Genomic DNA, 18,356 nt, shown 5'->3' on the forward strand with positions numbered 1-18,356 from the left:
AAAGCACCAGAACCTATGCGTGATGATGAGAGTGATGCTAGAAGGAAACCAAGAGCAAAGTATAGTCCACATGTTGAGTCAAATATTAAGGACTTTAAGAAAAAATATGTTGTGGTATATGACATGCTCCAAAAAAGTGGATTTGGATGGAATGATGTGAGGAAGTGCGTTAAGGTTGATAATGATGAGGCATGGTATGCATATGTCAAGGTAAATTTTACTAGCTTGATGAAAAGTGGCAGAAATTGTTTTGCTTTTGGTTGTGTTTTGCTCTCTATATATATTGCATTTGAAAGAGTACGGGTACTATGTAGAGTACGGTTACTGAGCTATAAAGCTCTGTAATGCTTATTGGTACATGATTACTGATTGTAAAATTTTCTATGTTAGGAAATTATCGTTTTTGTTTTCAGCATCACAAGGATGCTGATGGATAGAGGGGCAAACCATTCCCACGTTATGAAACATTTGCTCATATATTTGGGGTGGACCGTGCTATTGGAAAGGATGCCAAAGTACCTACTGGAATAGTAGAGGAAGTTAATGAAGAGCTTGAAAACCAAGAGCATGCTGATGCATTTGATTCTAAGGTAGAAGCAGGTCAACTATCCACTGCTAAATCTGAGTCCACTTCTAAATCCGAGTCTACAAACACGAGTAGGAGGAGGAAAAGAGGGGATGATGATAACATAGTTCGTGGCTTAGACAAGTTTGCTGCAACATTCAAAGAAGTGATGCAGACTTCAAATGAGCAGATCCACCTTCTTGTTGAATACTTGCAGCCAAAAGGTAGCAAAAAAGATGAGGTACGAGCTAAAAAAGATGAATTGTGGGATGAGCTCTTAAAGTTAAACCTTTCAACAACAAATCGAATCATAGCATTGAAAATTCTAATGGCTGATTCTGCTGAGCTTTTCTTAGCTCTAGATAAAGAGGAAGAAAAGATGGAGTTCATCACGCAACTGCTTCTTTAGTATCATTTTGAAATTGTTTTGCTAGCAAGCCCATGTGGATGTTATTTTGAAATTGTTCTGCTAGCAAGGCACTGCACTTTGAACTTGTGGATGCAGATAGTGCAAGTTGAAGACATTGGTGATCGAAATGCCATACTGCGTATAATTTTGAAATTACAGCTTGTTTCTTATTTTTCTGTTCTTTCTTTTATGGGGCTTTGGCTTCGACTCTTTTGAGTCCTTTGTTTGTTATCGACTTCATTATCATATTTCATGTTGTGGCTTGGCATGTTGTTTGGTCTAATTGGTCTTGTAACTTAATATTTTCATATAGTAATTGTACTTGCTAGTACAAGGTATATCAATTTTTTTTTTTAGGAAATTGATTTATTAAATCATATATCCAGAATTATAGTTGTAAATTTCATATTTTAGCTTGAGTGCTTTTATTTTTATTATTATGTCAGATGTTTATAAGTGCTGGATAAGAGAATAAAAAAATGATAATAAAAAGAAAAATGTTCAAAATGGTTGTTTTTGGCTTATCCAATCACCATAAATATGTACCTACCAAACGTGGTATTGGATAGGTGCAGGACTTCTCCAATCCAATCTAATCAAGTCTGATCAGGATTGGATTTCTAATCCAATCCATGGTACCAAACACAGCCTATATGTCAAACAAAGACTTTTTCTTTTCTTTTTGGTTACATGGGGGTCGTCTAAAAAGACCCGAAAACAAAAGAAACAGATTAACTAATAACTGAGACATTCCGATTTCTGGTAACTGCACACAAATCATCAAGGCAAACAAAGACATTGGATAAGAATCACATTGCAAAAGCAGATTTGGCATAACTTGTGCTTCAAACTTAAAACAGGTAAGCTGCCACAACCATTTGGGCTTAGGTTTATGAGAGGAGCTCTGTTACGATGTAGAAGCAAGATGGCCAAGACTTCATTGGGCCGTCCTTTCTTTCTTTCGTTGGTTTCTTCTTTCCAAGGTCCATCAAGTGGAACTCTAACCCACCACAGTACAAGGCTTTCTTAAAAAAGCCCATACAAGTCGTTTAAGTGATCAATGAAGGCTTTGTTATCATCTTCATCACAAAACACCAGAGTTTTATTCATCTCCGGCCTTCCAAGGAAATTGTATATAAACTGCTTATAATCATCAAATACTTGTACTTTGTTTGTAAGTTGTCGTTGCTCCAATTAACAATACTTGAGAATAAATCACTCCGGGCGTCCTTGGTCCAATTAAGTAATTGTCGTTGTTCATTCTAGCTGTCCCTTGTCTAAGTAGGGGTTCAATATATATATAACAAAAATACACACACAATCAAATATATATATATATATATATATATATGATACTTTTGAATAGAAATTTGCGATCAGAATTATTATTTTTGTCGATTCTTAATTAAAAATAGTAAAAGTAGCTCAATTAACTAAAAATGTGTAAACTTTATATTACGTTAAAGGAAATTGATACTAATCAAATTGTTAAAAGTAATGAGTACGGTTTTTTTATAATTAGTTAATTATTTATAGAAATAATTTTTATGGAAGGACATAAAAGAATCAAACATTGATCATTGTCTTACATTTTGAAGAAATTCTTAGGTATGACAAACATACCAGTTACGTGGTACGCCCAACCAATCATGTATCTCTATTTTTTAATTGTATTTCAAAACAACTAATGTGTAATTATAATGAAATACCCAAAACACCTCCCTGCGTAGGCAATGATTGGTTAGAGGTACTACCACGTGGCATGTCTGCCCTACCTAAGAATATATCTACATTCTGAAATCAGACATTCGCAAAAAGATCAGTACGACAGACGAGAGAACCTTCTATACACATTACACACAGAAACATGTAGAGTACTCATAGAACTTGTTTATACGTATGGATCAAGAGGCCCTTACTAGAACAGGGCGGGCCGTATACACACAAAAAGTGAGCTTCACTACATGCTAGCTATAGCTCGGTAGATTCAAATTAATCAAACTAATGTAATCATAGAGAGAGAGAGAGAGAGAGAGAGAGAAGAAGGCATTTGTTGAAACATTATGAGTTGGGGGCAGTCTGGCATAGTACTATGACCTTCCCCAAGACCCCTTGAACTGTGAAAAGAAACCATAGAATAATTGCAACTGGGCACCAGACAGAGAGGCACTGATAGTCCCACCGCCCTTGCTTGAACATCAAGCACTAGTGCACTACTGTGTCACTGACTACCCTCACCCTCTTCTCTCTATAAATATACACACTATCAGACTCATCTCTCTCACTACTCTCTCATCGACCAGATATTTCAGGCACTTCATCATCTTCATATCCCTCTTCTCAATCAGTAACATGGGAGCCTTGTCGAGAACGTTGACGGCTTCACTGGTTCTCTCTTTTCTGCTTCTCCTTCTGGCCGAAGCAGATCACCAGACTGTCATGGACCTCAATCACGCTGCAGCTCCCAGCCCCTTACCCCCCACCATAGGTACTTAAAGTTTATATAGCTCTATCGATCTCAGTACAGGCTAGCTTTTAATGTATGACTGTACATATTATACGTAGCCCTAACGTACGTGTGAATTGATAATGCAGATTGTGGAGTGGCTTGTAATGGAAGGTGCAAACTATCGTCCCGGCCACGCCTGTGCAAAAGGGCGTGCGGAAGTTGCTGTAACAAGTGCAACTGTGTTCCTCCGGGCACTGCCGGCAACTTGGATGCTTGCCCTTGCTACGCTAATCTCACCACCCACAACCAAACCCGCAAATGCCCTTAATTAATCTATTTTGTGTAAATTAATTTAAGTACATGCATATATATGCTTGCTCATATGCTAGCTAGCTTTTGCTGTCAGCTTGATCAATCATATATATGGTTGTCTTCCACCAGAATAAAGTTGATGATCAATATCACAAACTTGTACCTTTATAATTATTGAGATATAATGTTGTAGGCCTTCTTGTGTAATATTAGCTTTTGTATTTCTCCGTTATGAGTTTCAATATTATGTAATAAAGCATTTTTTTAAGTCCATTGTCGATCTGATGATTATTGAGTACACACATAATTTCTTTCTTCTTTTTCTTCTTCAAAATGGAGCGGTCACCAACTGATATCAAGTATATAGAAGCTATAGCCTAAGTACTCGCTATTTTCTGAATTGGTTTTCCTTAATCCCACTTGTACTAGTATTAAATTGGTTATATATGTTGTGCATATATGAGAGAACTCAGATTTTTTCCAAAAGTAGTTTAATCACAGTACGACTGGGTTCAAAGCTCAATATATAGCAAGTACAAGAATCATCATATATTATAGAGTAAAACCCACCACTAGGGTCAAAACTTTTCTCCACCGGACAAAATGATACTCAACTTTCAAAAGTGATCAAAATGATACCTAAATTTTTAAAAGTGATCAAAATGATACCTAAATTTTTAAAAACAAATCAACTTGATACCCAACTTTCAAAAGTGATCAAAATGATACCTGAAGTTTTAAAAACAAATCAATTTGATACCTCAGTTTATTTTTTTTAGGGCTAAATACTGGTTACTACTCTGTGGTTTAGATCCAAAATCAATTCAGCTCCTGGACTTCTAATTTCATAAAAAACACCCATGTACTTTCAATTTTGATCTAATAGGTCCAATTCATTAATATTCTGTTATGGGTTCAAGTTATAGTTGGATTATTTGTTGAAAAACTATTTATTTGATAGATTTCTAATAGTGGGACTCACTCCAAAATTGATTATGCAGGCCACCTCAACACCACATCATAAAACATAGACCATATATGAGCCACGTTAACAAGTTAAATGACTCAATTGTCGGAAGACTAACAAATTTGACCTATTAGATCAAAATTGAAAGTGCAGGGGTGTTCTTGATGAAATTAGAAGTTTAGGGACTGAATTGATTTTGGACCCAAACTACGTAGTATAATGTATTTAGCCCTTTTTTTGTTTTGTTTTACTTCTTTGTTAAATCAAATGCAAAATCAAGCACAAAAATTGAGGTGATTTGTGGTCAAAGGGTCATTAATCATCTATAACCCAATCTTCTTCTTCTATAGAATTTAAAAAAAAAAAAAAATCTTCCATTCAATTTCAATTCTACCATCGATCGTAGAAACAAATAAAGTTCGGATGTTTCCTAACTTCTAAAGAAACAAAGAAAAATGGGAAGAGAGAGAGAGAGGCAGAGATAGAAGAAGAAGAAGAGAATTAACAAAGTAAAATAAAAAATAATTGAAAAATAGTTTTTTGTGTAAAATATTATTATAACCCCATAAAATACTGCACCACACGTGATTAATTTTAACAAAAAGTAAAAAAAAAAATTAAACCGAGGTATCAAATTAATATGTTTTTAAAACTTTAGGTATTATTTTGATCACTTTTGAAAGTTAGGTATCAAGTTGATTTGTTTTTAAAAATTTAGGTATCATTTTGATCACTTTTAAAAATTTAGGTATCATTTTGATCACTTTTAAAAGTTAGGTATCATTTTGTCGGTGGAGAAAAGTTTTGACCCTAGTGGTGGGTTTTACTATATTATATTTTGAACAAGTAACAGAGTAGATCTAGTGTGAATCTGAAAAAACGATTAAATTTTGTTGCGGTAGGTTTAGGATGCTGCTGTAGCTCAATAATATATATTGGTCAAATGATCAATACAAGCTGTGCTTATTCTCCCCCATCCAAGTTTAAGAAAGAAATTGTTTGATGGGCTCTGAGAAACCAATGACTTTCCAATAAGCTGGCTGGCCTTCCCACCAAGTTTCACCATCTCGCTTTGGAGGTACGTACAATTATTGGAAGAGCATGATTGACAAAAAAGAAAGGTAAAATAGTCAAATTATCCTCTGACTTTTCTCATGGCTGCTGATTTACTCCATGACATTTCAATTTTGATTATTTACACCCTCACTTTTCTAATTGTTGCCAATTTACACTCTATCATTATTTTTTAGACTTTCCATCTAATTTTCCGTTAATTTGGTTAGCACGTGAGAGGCTTTTTTGTATTTTCAACTATCACCCAAAAAAATAAAAATAAACAAACCATGTCAAAGAAATATAAAAAAAAATACAAAACTGTTCTTCGTTAAAAAAAAAAAAAAAAACTTGCCCTGTGTCGCTTCTTGCTTGTCCATCTCTTCTTCTTCTTCACTCCCTTTATTTCAAGATTGGTCGTTAGCTTACAACTGATCGCTTAATTAATATTTGCTAGTCACATCAAATGATTGGAGAATCTTATCACTGAAGGAGAAACGGTCTTTGATCATTTAGGTTTCTGGTTTTCTTTTTCTTTGAAGGCCGGACTAGCTAGTCATTAATATTTCAAACATTCATATGAGAATTTGATTTTCCATCTTTCCAGTTGGAGGGGTTTGTATTGTGTATAAGAATGAGAAACCATCGAACAAACTAAAATATTTATATGCATGGAATATGAAAATTAAAATTACAGCAACCATGTTAAGGTCATCTTGATTGATTCAAGTTGGGATTGTGTTATATTGATCTTGATAAAAGGAACATAGAGGAAGTGGTCATGCTGAGAAGAAGATAAGTGCGAGACAGATAGAGAAGAAGATGAGAGGTTGAGGAGAAAAAAAAAACAGTTGTGGGAGACGAATAGCAGTATTTTATTTTTTAACAAAGTGTTTAAGTAAATCCAGTATATGTGTCTGGCCCAAACTCGATGTTAATTGCTCTAGTTGAAATAGGGTTTATATTAGAGATATTCTCGGAGAATCTTAGGAGATATCCAATCAATGTACGATTATGTTTCCATGTACAACTCTATCTCTATGCTTGTAATCCTATATATAAAGAGGCCCCTATTATCAATGAAAGCACGACTCAATTCTCTCCCAATTTCAGTTGTTATCAGCATGACGCCCTAACCCTAAAACCTAATAGCCAAAACCCTAAAACCTAATAGCCAAACTAAATCTGAATACAAAACCTTGAATCCCTTTCGATCCCCACCGCACATCTTGAAGCCCTCCATCCCAAGAGTCCAGAACTGGCGGCGCCACCCCAAGAACCGGCCGGAAACCTATAGAACCGGCCACCGGAAGCTCCAAACCACCCGCAGCAAATACTCTACCGGTTCACCACCTTCCGGACCTCTAATTGCTAAGAAATTTTTCCAGCAGTAGCTCATCAATCTAAGAGTCCGGGAACAGGAAAAATTTTCCCCCAAATCTGCTTAAAAAGAGGTGAACCGGCCACCTAAGCATCTGCAGCCTTGAACCGGCAGAAGAAGAAAAGAAAGGAAAAAAAGGAAGGATAAGCCCAGAAGAAGTCAAGCCCAACCCACTGCCACGTCAGCTAGGTCAACTCACTAGTCAACTTCAGTCAGCAGTCAACGACCGCCGGCGACTTTCCGGCTACTTTTTCCGACAACTTTTTCAGCCCAAATTTTCCAGAGACCTATTTCAAGGTATTTTTTTTACTAAAAGTTCCCATTTTTTAATTCAATTTCTCTTCTTTTTCGGGGACTTGCAAACTCCCTTCTTCTACCCCCCCTTTCTTTATCATAGGGGAGACATAATTAAGCTGAACTGTGGGGGTTCGTGCTCACTCCAAGCTTAGAGCTTGTTGAGATCTCCAAACTTAGAGTTTGTAGAGAATTTATGATCGACCACTTACATCATTGTTTCGATCTAATCCAATACCTCTTGGAATTGAATCTCTTGGAAGTAATTACGCTAAAAAATTCTTAATTTCTTTGGAGCGACTACGCTCAGAAATTTTATATGTTTTCATGGTAGCTTTTTCTGCTCTGAAACTAACCATTTTTCTTGTTCTTTTTCAGGATGAGTAACCTGAACAAATTAGACTTTGCTCCATTGGGAACAAATGGCTCTAGATATCACATGTGAGTTCGTAAGGTCCGCCGACATCTCAAGGCTGATGGAATCCTGGATACGATTCTCGAGCCTAACCAGGACGTGCTAACTATAGAGCAAACTTAAGCTTTGGAAGCAAATAGAGCAGCCTTAGAGGCAAATAAGGCGAAAGCCATCATCCTAATGACTCGTCATATCGATGATTCGCTCCAGTACGAGTGTATGAATTAAGAAGACCCTAGAAGGCTGTGGGTCTCACTCAAAGAAAGATTTGGCAACATCCGTGACTCCCTACTTCCTAACCTAGAAGTGAGATGGCATAGCCTCCGCTTCTGTGATTTCAAGTCAGTTCTTGACTACAACTCGGAAGCACTTCGCATTAAATCCTTAATGGAATTCTGTGGTAAAGAGATCACAAATGCGATCTTGATTGAGAAGACTCTCTCTACCTTCCCCGTCTCTGCATTGATGGTTGCTAAGAACTATCGAATCGATGTTACTGCAGGACAGATCACAAGGTATCATGAGCTTATTGGAGCTATGAATGTCGCTGAAAAGCATGACAACATCCTTGTGAAGAACTATAATTCAAGATCCATAGAAACAGAGCATATTCCGGAATCCAATTATAGTCGTGCCCCTAAGAGAGGGCGCCAAGAGCGAAACCCTAATCTTAGGGATACTTCTGGACGTTCTAGTCCAGATAATCGCTCTACTTGGGAAGGTAACTTCCACAATAGGCGAACACGGAACCGAAGAGGTCAACGTGGAAAGAGAGAGGGAGGCAACACCTCTGGCCATGTTGGTGGCGCCACCAACACTAAGAGCCATCTAAATGACGCTTTTAAAGCTCCACAATCAATGAAATCTGAGCAAAGAGATGTATGTTCTAGATGTGGAGTATCCGGTCATTGGGTGCACATTTGTAGAGCTCGTGAAGAAATATATTGTCACTGCCTACAAAGCATATTGTGAAGCAAGAGAAGCTCACTATGTGGAAAAAGAAGATCAAGAAGATGATCTAGAGTGAAGGGTTGAAGACTACAAATCTGGCTGGGATCAATAGATCGCCAATTCAGTTTAAGTCTTTATTTTTCCAAGAGATGTAATAGGCAATTGCCATATAATTTGTAGTAAATGCCATTGGTTTAGTTTTTCTTCACATAGGCTCGATCATCCAAAATGAGTATGATGTCTAGGAAGGTTTTGAGATAAGTGGTACTTAACTTAAGCGAGCTTTGCTCCACCGACATCTCTCTACTCACCTGGTCATATTTATTTTGGAGTTACCGAAAGAAGTCAAACGACTACCATTTTTTTGCATTAGCTAGCATTTGGATTAGATTCTCTTAATGGTTAAGAGACAATGATGTACTCCGTTGGCTTATGAATAAAATTTCGAGTTCTTTTCATAATGACCCCATTTTGATTCTGAGAATATTACTTTGTGACTACGATGGCTAGGCCATAAGTATTAATTCAAGGACATGGAATAGCCCAAGTCCCCCTTGCCAAAAGGCACCTTGATTACTGTCACAGAAACTCTCTATGCTCCTAGGGCAAATCACACCTATGAATAGCCAACGGATTCTGTGCGAAAACGCATGTAGAGAACTGAAATGAGTTCCTTTGCAATACCTCTAATGATTGCAAGTAAATGCGCATCTTAGAGAAGATTATGTGTCTCTCTAGTGGACTCTATGTCACTATTCGAGCTATTAAATCCAATAAAGTCATGAGAGAAGATCTCTTGGATTTAGACACATATTGGCTTTGTCACGACAGGATAGGTCATCCTAGTCATGATATGATGATCCGTCTACTAAAGACTTCACATGGACATCCTTTCTTTAGAGTGAAACGAAGCAAGAATCAAATGTTGACTCCTGGACTAAGTGTGACCGCCGCCGCTACCTCCGGAGCCGCTGCCTTCCACCACCAGCCTAGGGCTGGCATAGTCCTTAACCATGATGCCATGGATAGCGTACATCGTGGTGATAACGCCGCAGGTGATGCTGCAATCACCAACTTTTCTTCAAATAGTGTTTCAAAAGCTCAAGCCCAACCGAAATCCTCATTGGTTGCTTCTAAAGCCTCTCGCTCGTTTGACAAAGCCCGTTTCTTAGGGAAATTATGATTGAGACAGTCCTATGCAAAAGATATGAAAATACTCATTATGTTCTTACATAGAATCCTTAGGGATTCTGTGGACTAGTTCAACCAACTTGCGGACGTTTAAATATCTCATGATGTTGGTTGACAAGCAAATACGTTGGTCACGTGTTGTACCATTTTCCACTTGTAAATGCTACTTATACTAAACTCCTAGCACATACCATATAACAACGGGCTCACTCCTCGGATCATCCTATTCAGTCAATTGGACTTGACAATACTAGAGAGTTTACATCGAAAACTTTCGATGGTTATTGCAATGGGACTGATGTTGGACATCATATTCCCATGAACATACCCAAATGGTCTCGCGGAAACGACTACGATGGTAGTCAGGACATTGGTAATGCGCACAAATCTCCTTATATTCGCTTAGGGTGATGCAATATCGCATGCAGCTATGCTAATTCGTCTACAAACCACTGCCACTCAATCTGCCTCTGCTTTACAGCTAGTGACTGGGTACAAGTATTTCGTACTTACACATATTTGAGTGTGCCATTTATGTGCCAATTGCTCTGCCACAACGTTCTATGATGGGTCCTTATACACGAATGGGCAACTACGTTGGATTTGAGACTCTGACAATCGTCCATCACTTAAAGCCCTTGCAAGGCGATTTCATTACCGCTAGATTTGTGAGTTGTCACTTTGATGAGACAGTATTCCCATCGTTAGGGGGAGATAAGAACACGAATGTTCAGCATGAACGACAGGAATTGTCGTAGTCTGTCCCCACTATGTCTCATCTCGATCCCTGTTAAAGTGACATGATCACACATCTGCTGCAAACATGCTTGTAAGGAAGGACATCCCTACGAAAGGACGTAGCACCACCCTGTATGGAGGTAGGCATGGCGCCAACGCCAAAAAGAGTGGCACTCTAGCGTTATAGGTCATGGCCCCAGCGAGGATGCATGGGAGGCCGTGGGTTCGAAGAATACTTTGGCACATTCCAATTCTTTAATCATCAAGACTCAAAATCCGTCTCATGAGAATCTTCCGGGTTATGGTTATCGTTGGGGGACGCCTCAACGTCAGAACCTATTCCTGAGAATATAGAGCTCTTTGAAAATTACACTAGTGTACATGAAATGTGGGATAGAAACTCCATCATAATTGATGATGTAGTCACGCATTTCATTGCTCATGAGTTTGTTGAGTCCGAAGATATCGAACCACGCTCCGTTGATCAATGAATTCCAACGTAGAGAAATTTGGCCTAAATGAAAATATGTGATCCAGGCTAAGTTGGATTCTCTAATGAAGAGGAAGTTTTCCGAGCCAGTGATGCCAACACCTCCTAACATAAAACCTATTGGCTAATGGGTATTTGTTAGAAAGTGTGATGAGAAAAAGATATGGTAATCTCACCTTATGGCGCAAGGCTTCTCACAAAACACCCTATAATCGACTACAATGAGAAATATTCTCTTGTAATGGATGTCATTGCACTCCACTATCGTGTCAGTTTGGTAGTTTCTGAATAACTGAACATGCAGCTTACAAATGTGGTCACTACGTATCTCTATAGAGATCTAGATACGGAATATACATGAAGGTTCATGGTGAACTTCATTTACCCAAGTCAAGTGGCTCTAGACCACAGAGCACATTTTACAAAGAGGTTGAAACGCTAACTAAAGTGACTACTTGATTGGGAAAGGATATGCCCACGAGTTTCCATAACAAGTTTAGGATTCTATCGCGATGCATGTTGGACATGATTTTCATTGGAAGCCCTTAAAGAGTTAAGGGAAACAGCTGAACACTTGAAATCCGAGTTTGAGATGAAGGATTTTGGGGAGAACACAATTATGTCTCGGTTTGGAACTTGAGCATCGTGTTGATAGATGCTTAGGCATTTTGACAAGGTCAAGCCTTCAAGCACCCCCATGATCGTCCATATTCTTGATCCTGAAAAGGATCTTCTTCGTCCGAAGGATGATGGTGAAGATGTGCTAAAGGCGGAAGTGCCATATATAAGTACAATAGGCGCATTATTTTACTTAGCTCAATGTACAAGACTGGACATCTCATATGTTATAAACTTGTTAGCTAAGGTATAGCTTTGCGCCAACACGACGCCATTGGATTCGTGTAAAAGATATCATTCGGTACTTGAGATGTAAGATTGATATGAGCTTGTTTTATCCCTGCAAAGAGACGATGGATTCGGACCCATCACACACCAGGAACGCCGCCAACATTGGCCCGCATCCTCTATCTCCATCCCAAAACCACATGTGTTTTGGAAGGTTTTGCTGATATTGGGTATCTTTCTGACCCACACAAAGGTCATTCCCAAACTGGTTAAGTGTTCACCATGGGTAAACACCGTGATATCTTGGAGGTCTACAGAATAGACCCTAGTCACTATATCTTCGAACAATGCAGAGATTATTTCTCTTCACGAAGTGGTTCGTGAATGTATATGGATTGGATCCATAATTACGCATGTTCGAACAATTGTGGTTTACCACAGATGAGCCTACGAGCATTTAGGATAATATCGCTTGTTTTGAACGAATGAAGTAAGGCTACATCAAAAGCGACTTCACCAAGGATAATCAGCAACAACAGACTCTCCTCAAGATCAAAGTGAACTAGGTTCAATTTGAGGACAGTATGGCAGACTTGCTCACTAAGTCATTGCCTAAATTTCACTTTCGAGAAACATGTTGGTAACATCGTTTGCGGAAGTTATCTGAACTCCCATGACCTTTGTCATCTGGGGGAGATGCAGACATCAGGGGGAGATGTCTACATGTATGGTCTCGAAATGTGAATGGTGTGTTGTGCTCTTTTTCCCTTTCGACCAAAGTTATTTTTGTGACACTGGGTTTTTGTTACTCGGCAAGGTTTTTAATGAGGCAACGAGAGGAGCACCACTTTTGGGCAACACGAGGGGAGTGTTTAAGTAAATCCAGTATATGTGCCCGACCCAAACTCGAGGTTACTTGCTCTAGTTGAAATAGGGTTTATATTACAGATATTCTCGGAGAATCTTAGGAGATATCCAATCAATGTACGATTATGTTTCAATGTAAAACTCTATCTCTATGCTTGTAATCCTCTATATAAAGAGGCCCCTATTATTAATAAAAACACGACTCAATTCTCTCTCAATTTCAGTTTTCCTTAAACACATAGTAATTTTGTATTTTTTTTCTTGGTTTTTTTTTTTTGGGTGACAGTTGCAGAGACGAAAAGGCCCCTCACGTGCTAACCAAATTAACGGAGAAATTGGATGGATAGTCTAAAATTTAACTATAGGGTGTAAATTGGCAAAATTTAGAAAAGTGAGGGTCTAAATAATCAAAATTGAAATGTCAGGGGGTAAATCAGCAGTCATGAGAAAAGTTAGAGGGTAATTTGGCTATTTTGCCAAAAAGAAAAAGAACCAACAATGTGTTTTAACTTGGAAGCTTCCCTCTTGTTGCAAGTTCAAACTTCAAAAACTCCTTGCGGGAGCTGTGGGGGTGGTCAATATTTCAAGCCTTAAATAGGGCAGTTAAAGAGAAGTGATGGTGGTAAATGCAGTTGTTATTACAGCCGTAAATGCAGGAGTCAATACAGCATTCAGACACGACAATCATTGCTGCCAATAAGTGGTGGTTATTGCAGATGTAAATATGACCTTAATGGCAGCTTGCCGCTCAAGTCACTACAAACTTGCTGTGCAAGTTTACTTGCAGCCCACGCCAAAATGCACCAATAAATAGGCTGCTCGACATCGAGGTAATGGATCGAATTCCAATTCTCTCTACTCTACTCAACTAAGAAACGTACTGACTTAGGCATTGGAGGGTTTTCTGCAGGTACCCCCCTCCTCCTCGAGCCGACGGTCAAATAAAAGTCAACGCTCAAAGGAAGCTTCTCGATTGTTCCCGGTCAGCTCCTGCTCCAGTCTACATTCATTGGTGAGTCAAAATCCTCTACATAATTTTTTGTCACCAACAAGTGGCGCCGTCTGTGGGAAACACGTATCCCTAAAAAGTGATGGCGGGAGCTACCCCTGACGGGATTCCATTTCTGTCACTGAGGACTGGTAGTGACGAAATTCCTCCTCATCAGCCTCCGAATGGGTCCATCTCGAGCCCCATCGATGACTTGAACTTACCTCCAACTGACGAGACGCAAAGGCTAAAGCAGGAACTTGAGCAATTTCGGAAGAAAAAGCTGGACTACGAGGCTCGTTGTTGACGAAAACTTGAAAGGTTCCTACAACTTGACAGTGATTCGTCAGACGACGATGCCATCGGCCATCTCCATCAAACTAACAACATAGTAGCAAATGTAGGCGCCAATGGCGTTATTGGGGGAATCTCTGGTGGACCCCTAGTCGAGGGGATGGGAGGCACGTCGAATGGGGGGCAGAACGGCGGAGCCGGATTAGGCCAATCCAAAAGGGTGAGCAACTAATCGTGGCGCGAGAAGAAAGAAAAAATGATTGATGCATGCAAGCGTGCCGGCCCACCAGAGCTGGCGGCGGAAATCGTAAGGGACGTCGGTAAGTCTCTGTTTACGGATGACATTTTGAATACAGCAAAACCCTACTGTTTTACCACGCCGGTGTTCCAAAAATACGACTGAACGACCGACCCAGTGGACCATATCAAGGTGTACAAACAACAGATGTCCATCAAGACAACCGACGAGAAATTAATGTGCAAGATCTTCCCTTCCAGTCTCACGGGGCAGGCGTCGACATGGTTCCAAGACCTCAAGCCGCATTCCATACCGGATTTAGACACATTGAGCCGCGCTTTCATTTCACAATACTTCTGCAATCGCAAGCAAAAAAATGATACGGCGACTCTGTTCAGTACCAAACAGAAGTTGGGGGAAAAAGTAGGGAAATTTTTTGAAAGGTTTAAAGCTGAAATGCGCCACGTTAACTGTGATCCCCAATTCGCTGCGGTCGCCTTCTGAGAGGGATTGCTCTTGGGGACGCCTTTATACGAAAGTTTACTGAGTGATCCGCCAAAGGACATGGACGACATCATCACAATGGTTGAGGGAGAGATCAGAATTGAAAGAGCCAAAGAAGCACGCAAGGCCCGATACACCAGTGTCGTCACCTCCAGGGATGAAAGAAGGCAAAATCAAGGCAGCCACCCAAGCTTGAGGCAGGACAGCCGACACCACTTCGAGGCAAAGCCTCGAGCCCATCTACCTAAGGAATGGTTCACCCTAAGCCCCACGACCATATTCAGAAAACAACAACATGAAGGGCTCTTCACGAAACCCTCACCTCAACCGGAGTCAAGAGATGCATTCGAACGGACCAAATATTCCCCCCTCCATGAGGCGTTAGGGCACAAGTTGTCTAAGTGCGAGGCATTGCGGCTAGCCATCTCAGAGTTGATGAAGGTAGGGAAGTTACGTCAATACCAATCTGACGGCCAGGCCGGTGAAGGTAGGGCAGCAGACAAGGTTGAAAGCAGAACCCCTGCAAAAGGCACGGAACCGATCATCAGAGAAATATTGGCCATCCATGGAGCCCTTTATACCGCTGTGGAGGAGGAAGTACGCTTGAGGTCAGAAACCCGCCAGGCGGAGAAGATCGTAGAGTATGCCAGATCATGGGCAGCCCCTCGGCGGGGTAGAGCGCGTTCCCCACGCCGGTAATTAGTTTCTCCGCGGCAGATACCATTGGCATCCAGTTTCCCCACCGGGACGCCTTGGTCGTGTCTACCCAAATCGCGGACGCCCTCGTGCGGCGGATAATGGTCGACGCCGGGAGCAACGCCGACATCATATTCTGGGAAGCGTTTGAGCAGCTCGGATTCGACAAAACACTTATCCACCCCAGTAGAGCCCGTTGACGGCCTTTGAAGGTTCCAAAACATGGCCTGTGGGCGAGATTTCACTACCAGTGATGACGAGAGGGAAAACCGTGGAGGTCGATTTCGCCATTGTCAAGAAGCCATCTGCCTACAATGCCATTCTAGGCCGGGCAACGTGGTGCTGGGGCCGGACTGCGTAGCGCTGGGGGCTGGAGCTACGGCACGGCTATGAGGCAAGGCTGAGCGGGCCTAGGGCTGGTCCGAGTGCAGGAGAGCCAAGGAGACGCGACGGCGCCGATTGGAGATTTTGAAGATTTTAATTCTTTTGGTTCAGAGCCAATTTCGAAGCTCCATTTATAGGAACGTGATGATACCTCCAATGCGAAGAAAACCTAGAAGAATTCAGACCAAACTAAGAAGAATCAGGGATGAAATCAGACTACGGGGAAATCCGGGAAACAAGAAGGATCTGGACACCCCGATCCGAGTCGAACCAAGTTGCATCCAGGTCAGACTCGACCCGCTCCAAAAAAAAATATTTAAAAAAAAATTGGGCCTGGGCCCAATGAGGATTTGACCAGAATTGGTCTTAGAGGCTAGTTGTGCTTGAGATATATTCCATCTCGGGCCTGAAGGATTTTTGTTTTTTGGATTTTAACTAGAAATGGGTGTCCGGAAAAAAATCTAGGGTGCCCAGGGACGAGAAATTTGAAGACAGGCCGCAGGGAAAAATCTAAACTCTGGAAATTTTCTCTTGGGATGGATTCCCAAAGAGAAAATTTAGGGGCATTTTGGGGGTGGTCAATATTTCGAGCCTTAAACAAAGCAGTTAAAGAGAAGTGATGGCGGTAAATGCAGTTGTTATTACAACTGTAAATGCAGGAGTCGATGCAACATTCAGACACGACAATCATTGCCGCCAATAAGTACTGGTGGTTATTGCAGGTGTGAATACCGCCTTAATGGCTGCTTGCCGCTCTAGTCACTGCAAATTTGCACACTTGCTGTGCAAGTTATCTTGCAGCCACGCCAAAATGCACCTATAAATAGGCTGCTCGACATCGAGGTAATGGATCGAATTTGAATTCTCTCTACTCCACTCAACTAAGAAACGTACTGACTTAGGCATCAGAGGGTTTTCTGCAAGTACCCCCCTCCTCCTTGAGCCGACGGTCAAATTTCGAGTCAACGCTCAAAGGAAGCTTCTCGATTGTTCCCGGTTAGTTCCCACTCCAGTCTGCATTCATTTTTTTTTTGTCAATTGTATTAGATGGTCCAAAAGGTACATCAAAATACAAGAGGTACAACAGACCCCAGCAATAAGAGGCACATAGGCCCCAGCAACAAGAGGCACATAGGCCCAGCAATAGAGGCACTTAGGCCCAGCATAAACAAAATAAAACCCATAATGAATTTGGCCAAATTACAACTCAGAAGCCCAAAGATAAAAGAAAGAAACCCTAAAAATCCTAACAGCCACCACATTTTCATTAGCCGCAAAGTATTCCTGCCGCAGTAATCAAGCTGTTGCTTGACATGAATTCGCCACCGCAGCACCAGATCATACCGCCTTCTCCACCGGTTGTGACACACGCCAGGCTCAGGAACGCCTAATAGAAACCGAGTAACCGAAGAGGGAGTGATTACGGAGGTAATCTGAACACCCTCTGTTGAGATAACAAAAATTCGCCAACGGGTGAAAGTTTGTTTAGAGGTGGTGGAGCAGGGAGTAGATCTAAAAGCTAAATCGGTCAAACCTGCCAAACAAGAATAATAACAAAGGAGGAGGAAAATATGTGCTAATTCATTGGTGAGCCAAAATTCTCTATGAAATTTTTCGTCACCAACGGGAGCCAATGGTTACCTCGGGCTTGGAGGCTTGGATAACTTCAAAGACTCCTACGTCCAACTTCTTACTTTTTTAGACTTTACATGTGTTGTGGACTTGTGGTAAGGGAATAATTTATCATTGTTTCATAAGAAACTGTCTACTTATTGATCGATTTTGTACACAGCGAGGTCATGAGGTCAAGCAACAGTGGCAAATGTGTTTTGGTAAAGTACATATTGAATACTTTTGCCGACGACTCCTCGATGGTAAAAGTTTATTTCTATTTTCTTTTTCAATTTTTTTTATTAACTTTTCACATGAAACAATAAAGTAAGCCGTGCATCTTAGGCGAGAATCATTTCTTAATGATAATGGTTACTTTAAAATAAAATAATGAAAAGAATTCCACCACCCCTGTTCGTTGTGTTGAAGGAAATGTTGATAGAAAAAGAAACATGCTACTTGTGGACAACTATAAGGATATTCATTAGATCTCTTCATTTAAAGAAGTAAAATTTCACTATCAATGATATCCGATTGAGTTGTTCTTTCAAATTGTTCGGCCACGAGACCATTGCATTACACAAGATGTTCTTAACGCCTTTGGACTTTTCTGATTTGGATATATAAAAAAGAAAAAAACATAAAAGCCGTTCCAAATCAACAAATGGTGCATCCTTTTGCTTTTGGCAAGAGATCTCAATTGTATTTGCTTT

The 18,356-nt window shown here is 40.4% G+C and overlaps 1 protein-coding gene across 1 annotated transcript; it reads left to right on the top strand.

Annotated features, from left to right (window-relative positions):
• The first annotated feature begins 3,133 nt into the window (after positions 1-3,133).
• LOC112190299 (gibberellin-regulated protein 1) lies at positions 3,134-4,008 on the top strand. Its single transcript, XM_024329733.2, has 2 exons — positions 3,134-3,462; positions 3,570-4,008. Exons 1-2 carry the CDS (start codon positions 3,327-3,329, stop codon positions 3,749-3,751), a joined length of 318 nt encoding a protein of 105 aa, XP_024185501.1. The 5' UTR covers positions 3,134-3,326; the 3' UTR covers positions 3,752-4,008.
• Positions 4,009-18,356: the final 14,348 nt, after the last annotated feature.

Source organism: Rosa chinensis, chromosome 2, assembly GCF_002994745.2.
Source record: "Rosa chinensis cultivar Old Blush chromosome 2, RchiOBHm-V2, whole genome shotgun sequence".
In the NCBI taxonomy this organism is placed as follows: domain Eukaryota; kingdom Viridiplantae; phylum Streptophyta; class Magnoliopsida; order Rosales; family Rosaceae; genus Rosa; species Rosa chinensis.

What these genes read in the sequence shown, in the direction of transcription:
- LOC112190299 (XM_024329733.2), top strand. Translation starts at nt 3,327, where the DNA reads ATGGGAGCCTTGTCGAGAACGTTGACGGCTTCACTGGTTCTCTCTTTT. An exon ending in CCCCTTACCCCCCACCATAG is followed by an intron (nt 3,463 to 3,569) that starts GTACTTAAAGTT and finishes TTGATAATGCAG; the next exon opens with ATTGTGGAGTGGCTTGTAAT.